A 7,509-nucleotide genomic window follows, 5' to 3' on the forward strand; every position below is an offset into this window, starting at 1 on the left:
GAAAACACAATTACAATTATGTCACATCAGATGAAATCTGGACATACTTAGGAATTGTGTTCATGACAGGAATCGACAAACGCCCTGAAATTGAAGAATATTTGTCCACTAGGCCCCTATTTCACACCCATGGTATGGACAAAACATGTCTTTGCGGTTGAATAGTTTCATTCTATTCAAAAAGAACACAACAAACGAAAAATACAAGAAGAGAAATTACAGATTCAAAGATTTTATATTGGACTGTGTAGAAAAATGACTGAACTAAACAAACAGTGTGGAGAGGGAGAAAAGTCAAGGAATGAAGTGGATGACGAATTTATTGCGTCAGACTAGAGTGAAGTCAAGCCTCCGCCCTCAACCTTGAAAAGGCCACCAGTGAAAGAGCCAGTAAATCGTCTAGAGGGTGGCTTGAAAATTCACAAAATGGTCCATGTTCCTCCCAGTAACAATAAGAAGAATGGTGCCCTGAGAAAGTGTCGCGTGAGTGCTAAGCACAAGGTTAGAAAAGAAACAAGTATCATGTGTGCAGGCTGTGGTGTGGCTCTCTGCAAACTTTCATGTTTCAATGTTTATCACACGAAGAAAAACTAATAAAGAGGTATGGAAAGGCATTTATTGCATAATATATTGTATTTTAATTCGTTCCTGAAAATTTCGTTTTTAAAAACCAATTTTTGTTGAAGTTGTTTAGGAAAAAGTAACTACATGCATTTTAGAGACATAAGGTTTAAAGGGCCTGCCAGGACAGGGGTGGGATTTAAATACCCTTCGCGCCAGTCAAAGAGTTAATGGATATGCACATCCATGCAGTGCAGTGATTAATTTTAAACTTTCATATTGTTGCATGGTAGACAGTAAACAACTGAAAATAATTTCAATAGGGATATACAGCTATGTTAGAGAGATTTACTTTATTTCCCTTTGGTGATATTGCAGGCATGCCAGATGTGGAACTGGGTGTGAATGATATGTGGCGACAGGGTAAGGAAGTGGTGGGTCGCCATGACATCATCCCAGTCATTACAGAGGAATGGATCCGTCTAGAGAATGTAGAATTTCACGCCTGTGTGCAGCAAGACGAGTATGAGCGCACACGGGTCATTAAGTGAGTTCACTTTATGACAATGTAACTGGTGTACATATACAGACTTCCCATGGTGTCCCTCTCTTTTGTTACTCTATAAATCACGAATTGTCAGAAGGATCATAAACATTTGTCACAGGCTAAGGTTTAGCACCTGCTACTCACTACTAATATTTATATGAACATAATGGCTAGACAGTCGAAGGCTAATATAAGGAAGTGTAAGCGGCCTCCATAGTCTAGAGGTAACGTTCCCACCTCATGACTCATGGTATGCGGGTTCAAACACCTGGCAGAGGTCGTCGAATTTTTAAGGGCGGAAAAATTCAGGGAACAAGTCCTCCGGGAGGGACTTTAAGCTGTGTGTCCCATGTTGTAACTTTACAGCACGTAAAAGAACCTCATATCTCCTAAGGAGATCACTGATCCAAATTCCAGGACGTTTCCCACCCAACAATAGTCTCTAAGGCCTGTGATAGATGGGGGAAGCATTATAGACACCGCTAAGCAAGTGACCGAACTCGCTTGCTCGGCGGGACTGATGGTACACACCATTTATCGGTAGGGTATAGAGACTGGTAGAATATCATAGAGGGAAGCACAATGGACCAATAATGGTCTAAGAGCATGGGGAAACCCATCCTCTCCAATAACTAACTAACTAAGGAAGTGTAGCTCAAGGAGATGCTGAGGGAGCTCAACCATGGGACACCTCTCTACAGCATCATGTTTTTGGAGGGTGTGGTCCAATCCTTTCTCTTTCTGTGGCCTGAAATAATGACTGCAGTTATCATATATTTGACTTTTTTTACCTCTGCCAACCTTGGCATTGATGATGATGATGATGAGGAGGAGGAGGAGGCAGCGGACAATTTTTAAGATGGAGCACGGCTTTGCTGCCCCTTGTGGTGGTGTGATGATGGGCAGCAGTGGGGGCTTACAGCTTAATTTGGGCACCAAAACCACAATTGAGAATATGATATTCCTCACATTAACAAAATTTACTTTTTGTCGGAGGCGAGAGAAAGGGTCGTCATGCTATAGACCTGGGAAGTCTCAAATCACATAACTCCATAACTCACATAACTGATGCCTGGGCATACAGGTCTCTCTGACCTTTTATCTCTTCTCAGTCACGTTCATGTGTTGTACATATCTGCCTACAGGTTCAAACCACCCGATGCATGTTACATTGAACTGATGCGTTTCCGTGTCCGCCCACCAAAAAACCGGGAGCTTCCAATACAACTGAAAGCCGTCATGTGTGTCACAGGGAACAAGGTGAGGCAGGGTACCCAAAATATTGTCTTATTACTAGGCAATGCTTTGCCTGGATATATATCTTTCATGTACACAGTATTAATCATGGAACTACACAGAGCCAACTTTACCTTTTTCTTGTGTTATACTGTATTGATTAATACACTGGGATACTGTAATGCAGTTCCAGTTTGCACAGCACCTGGACATCATGTTGATCACTGCACAACACCTTGAGCAAATTATTTTTATGCCATCATTTGAACTATAAACAGTATTGAAGAATGGCGTCTTTTGGAATGTGGTGCCAAGTATATCTTGTGTGAACCGACATCGACATGGCGCCACATCCCAGAAGACAGCATTCTTCATTTTCACCACTGTGAAAACCTCAAATCCTATATACAAACAATATTAATGGCAGGAAATATGTCATGTTATGACACAGTCTGTGAATCTCAAATAATGATGATCATGATGACATAAGCAGTCATCATTCAACCTTACCAGCAGAGACAAAAGATAAATAAAACATAACGCTTATGTAACACACCGTGGGAAAAATAAAATTGAGAAAATGTTGTTAATTAATTTACTCCTGTTACTTAGCAGTCCCATTTGAAACTTGCTCTTTAAAACCTTTAAAAGTTTTAAATCTTGAAATATCTTCTACACAGGTGTATGAACACTACATGTTTCAACCAACATGGATCATCTTCAGACGACTCTAAAATTGTTAATGAAACTGCTGTACTTGCAGCAATAAGTTCAATTTTTGGGATATTCCCTCGTTTATGCTCCCATGTGTCTGTAACTTGTATTAGTAAAAAGCAAGTTGCATATGAGACAGCTAACTAACAGTAATAAATAAGTGATGTGCAGCAGGATGCTACAGTATAACACTGTGTCAAGTAAGTTCAATTTTTCTGAGAAAGTGGAAAAAAGACTGCTGTAACTTGATTTCAGTAACAGAATACCTCAGTTCAGCTTATGGGAGATTAGTATTCGACTGGATAGTTCTTTGGATGCCACTTCTGTAATGGATGCAAAATGTTCTTTTTATTGTTTAATATTTCATAGCTGTAAGCCATTGCCTTCCTTTTAAATGATTCAGTGTGGATGAATACAGACATGAGAGAATTGCACTTTTACATAGGCCTTTCATAAACTGCTATTTTAATAGGATTAGAGCTGTCCTACAAAACAAGGTGTATTAAGGGTGTTTTTTAATTTTGTCATGCTGCACCTGACACCATCCAAGTTATACCAAAATATCCCAGTGTAAGTTTCTATCTTGTAACAGCATGTTTCTGTTGAATGCTGCAGTCAAGTGGGTAGCAATTCTGCTTTGTACTGAGGAATCCATAATTTCAAATCATGATCTGCAGACCAGCTATCATGACAGATTTTTTTTAGGTTTTCTCAGTCACCTACAGGCAGATTCTGGGATAGTATCCCAAATAATGCAGCTAAAATAATATTAACAAATGTTTACAGGTAGAGCTCAAAGCTGATATCCTTGTGCCAGGGTTCTCAAGTCGCAAACTGGGGCAGATCCCTTGTGAGGACATCATGGTCCGGTTCCCAATCCCTGAGTGCTGGATATATCTGTTCCGTGTCGAGAAGCACTTCCGCTATGGATCTGTGAAGTCAACACATAGACGGTATGTGTGCAGATGCAGCAGCAAAAGCCATTGACACAATTATATATTATGAAGCTCCTCAATATGTAGTTGTTTCAATTTGTGTGTTCAGTGATTCAGTATTGAGGGGATGGGTTTCCCCATGCACCGCGACTGATAGTCTATTATACATCCCCCTTTTAATTTCTACAGTCTCCATCCCCTACTGATACTGGTGCTCGCTATCAGCCCCTTTCTGCCCACAATGTTTCTACCCTCTACTTGGCAGTGGTATCTAATAGTTAGTCCCTTTCTGTCAGCGAGTTAGTCCCTCCTCTGGCAGTGGTACCTAATACTTTAGCCCCTTTCTGCCAGCAAGGTTTCTACCCTCTACTTGGCAGTGGTATCTAATAATTAGTCCCTTTCTGTCAGCGAGGTCATCTCTCCTCTGGCAGTGGTACCTCATACTTCACCATCTATCAGAGGCATTGGAAACTATTTGGGCGGGAAATTTTTTGGCCTAATTTAGCTCAGAGGCCTCCTAGAGGCATGAGGTTCTTTTATGTGCCGTAAATCTACGACACGGGACCCACGGCTTAAAGTCCCTCCCGGAGGACTTGTTCCCTGAATTTTTCCGCCATTAAAAATTCCACGACCTCCGCCGGGTTTGAACCCACGTACCATGATTCATGAGGTGGGAACGTTACCCCTAGACTACAGAGGCCGCTAATTTGTGTGTTACTTTCTTCTTTATTTACCTAAATATTCTCAGCACATTTTTCTCATTCATCCTCATTTGTTGATGGTTCAAGTCTCTCATAGCAGTTCAATGATAACATCAATTCCATTTTTTTGGTGATGGTGCCTCATGGATGTCAGCTCTGTTGTCCGGAATCTGCTGCCTTTATTTTGAGAGTAAAAGAGGAATCCAAAGGTGAAGGCAGTTTGCTCCTCCAAAATGTCTGCAACACAAACCACATCCACATGGTGGCATTACTCAAAAGCATATTCAATATTATCTTGAATTTTTGTCCTTCCCCAGTTATAAGATATCAAATTTCAAATAATGTAAGACCCCCATACAGTGAATTGAAAGTGTTAGAATCAAACTCAGAACCTCTGATGGTTATCATGCATTTTCTTAACTCAAGGTACAGTACATTGTATGATAGCATTAGCCTTTATTGGTCATATGTTGGATAACTGAAACAGAACATATATACAAAATCCAGGTGCCTGAGCATTGCATTTTCAGTGCTGCAGTTATTAATATTATCTCTGATTAAAATTCACCACCAGCAATATAGTAGTGAGGGGAATTAAAAACCCCATGTTCCCACGCAATGAAGGTTAAGGCAGAGAATGACCATGTACATGTCTTGACTTTGTTCATGACAGGACTGGGAAGGTGAAGGGCATCGAGCGTTTCCTGGGGGCAGTGGAGACATTGGAACAGTCCCTAATTGAAGTGACATCAGGCCAGGCAAAATATGAGCACCAACACAGAGCCATTGTTTGGCGCATGAACCGACTTCCTAAAGAAGGACAAGGTAACAGTTATGTAGTCTGCTCTTACAAATTTATATCAGTTAATTTGTCTGTAGTGAATACCTCTACAATTTTTGTTCTTGCTGCCCTTCTTTTTATGAATATTGTGTCAGACATTGTCTGTTATCAGGGATATACTTTATATGTATACATAACATTTTGGAATCTGCATCCAATTCCATCAACAGCTAAAGGGCTTAAAGGATCCTGATCATTTACGTATGTCTGTTAAAAAGTAGCTCTTTTCGGAATGGATCCACAAGCAGCATGCAGAGCTCTACTTGCTGATTACTTCTTCATGGTTGCTTGCATTGCTTACTTTGCAGCTCTGAAGGTGGAGGAAGTAATTTCCCTGAAAGGTACATAAACCTCTACCAGTCTACACAGTATCACATCCCAGAAGACATTATTCCTCTTGATATCTGTATGCCCAGGACATGAAGTGACAGATGTTGTGATCACTATCTTTAATTTTTATTCGTTATAAATTTCTAGTGAACTAAGTAGAAATTTAGCCTGTGACTTTGAGACGCTTATTAAATAATCTGCTGGACCTAAGTCTTCCAGCTGCACTATGGTCCCGACTCAGCCTCTAACAGAAATGAGTACCAGGAATCATCCTGGAGGTAAAGGGCAGCCGCACATGAGGCTGACAACCTCACTACCATCTGTGAGCTGATTGCCTAGAAAATGTGAGAGCCTCGATGTTTCACAACCCTATGGGTCTCCACGGTCTATTGCAGGGATGGCTTTACCGTTTTTTGCCTTAATGATGATCATGGTGATGTTTCAGGAGCATACACCACACATGCATTTGTGTGTCGGATGGGACTGACATCATATGACCAGATTCCAGAGAACTTAGCAGATTACTGTTATGTAGAGTTTACAATGCCGGCCACCCAAGTCTCCCATACAACTGTTCGCTCTGTGTCATTGAGTAATGGAGCCAAAGATGAGCCTCCAGAGAAGTATGTGCGCTACTTAGCTCGACATGAGTACAGGTAAGAACACAGTGCATATGTATTCAACAGATGTTGCTGTAAACTCTGTAGTCATACCTGATCATGCTACTTTATCTCACGGGCAAAGGGGGCTCTTGCCCAGGGCACCATGATTTCATGAACCAACACCATGTGAGTGTCAGTACACTGTTCTTAACTTTCTGGAACTATTTCTGAATATTTCAGGAATAAATTTGTAGACTTTGTAGTTTACTATATATGTAATCTTGGAGCTGATAAACTTCAACAACATCACTCATGATTTTGAAAAAATCAAAGCCAGAAAACTTGCATTAAAATTTGCAGTGTTAAAATTGTTTTTCCTTTTATTTTTATTTATAGTATTTCAGGTTGCAAATTAATGGGAATACAGTTCCAACCATAAACTAGACTAAGTATTTGGGATCAGTAGTTCAGCAGAATGTCTCCTCTGACCCTGAAATTGAATAAATATAGTGAGACAACAAGGGTTTAGCATGCCACATTCAATTTTATGGAACAGAAAGTTTTTGCGCTCAACGAAGTTATTAATATATAAATCGGATATTAACATATGGAGCTGAGACATGGTTAATAAAATGGAAACACAGATATAAATTATTAGCTAGAGAAATGATTTATTTAAGGAATTTGGCAAGGTTATCATGAATGGACAAAATTAGAAACAAAGCAATTAGAAGAGAAATTGGAATGAAGAGAGACATATTGCAGGAAATAGAAGAACAGCAATTAAGATGCTGTGGTCACGTCATGCGAATCGACTGCTGCAGAAATGCTAGACGGGTTGCAGAATGGAACCCACAGGAGAAAAGGAGGCGCAGTAGGCCAGTCAGCACATAGACGGATGGGATTAGGAAAAGCAGGCAAAGCAGAAACCTCAAGGGTGAAGAATGTTTTGACCAAGAGCTCTGCAGGGGGGAAAATGTGTTTGGGTTGAGAAAAACTGGTACTCAAACAACAACAACAACAACAACAACAACAACAACAA

The 7,509-nt window shown here is 40.4% G+C and overlaps 1 protein-coding gene and 1 long non-coding RNA gene across 2 annotated transcripts in view; one reads left to right on the plus strand and one right to left on the minus strand.

Moving 5' to 3' along the window:
- LOC111874146 (protein stoned-B) overlaps positions 1-7,509 on the plus strand; it is a 23,312-nt gene that overhangs the window by 13,717 nt on the left and 2,086 nt on the right. Inside the window, exons 8-12 of the mRNA XM_023869382.2 lie at positions 940-1,108; positions 2,254-2,368; positions 3,845-4,011; positions 5,368-5,519; positions 6,311-6,521. Coding sequence (XP_023725150.1) covers positions 940-1,108; positions 2,254-2,368; positions 3,845-4,011; positions 5,368-5,519; positions 6,311-6,521 — 814 coding nt within the window. The remainder of the gene's footprint in view (positions 1-939; positions 1,109-2,253; positions 2,369-3,844; positions 4,012-5,367; positions 5,520-6,310; positions 6,522-7,509) is intronic.
- LOC111874148 overlaps positions 2,586-7,509 on the minus strand; it is a 6,928-nt gene continuing 2,004 nt past the window's right edge. The window contains exons 2-3 of the long non-coding RNA XR_002844495.1: positions 4,728-4,931; positions 2,586-3,989 (exon numbers count right to left, since the gene is read on the minus strand). This is a non-coding gene — a long non-coding RNA (uncharacterized LOC111874148). The remainder of the gene's footprint in view (positions 3,990-4,727; positions 4,932-7,509) is intronic.

Source organism: Cryptotermes secundus, unplaced genomic scaffold (genome assembly GCF_002891405.2).
Source record: "Cryptotermes secundus unplaced genomic scaffold, Csec_1.0 scaffold26, whole genome shotgun sequence".
Taxonomy (NCBI): domain Eukaryota; kingdom Metazoa; phylum Arthropoda; class Insecta; order Blattodea; family Kalotermitidae; genus Cryptotermes; species Cryptotermes secundus.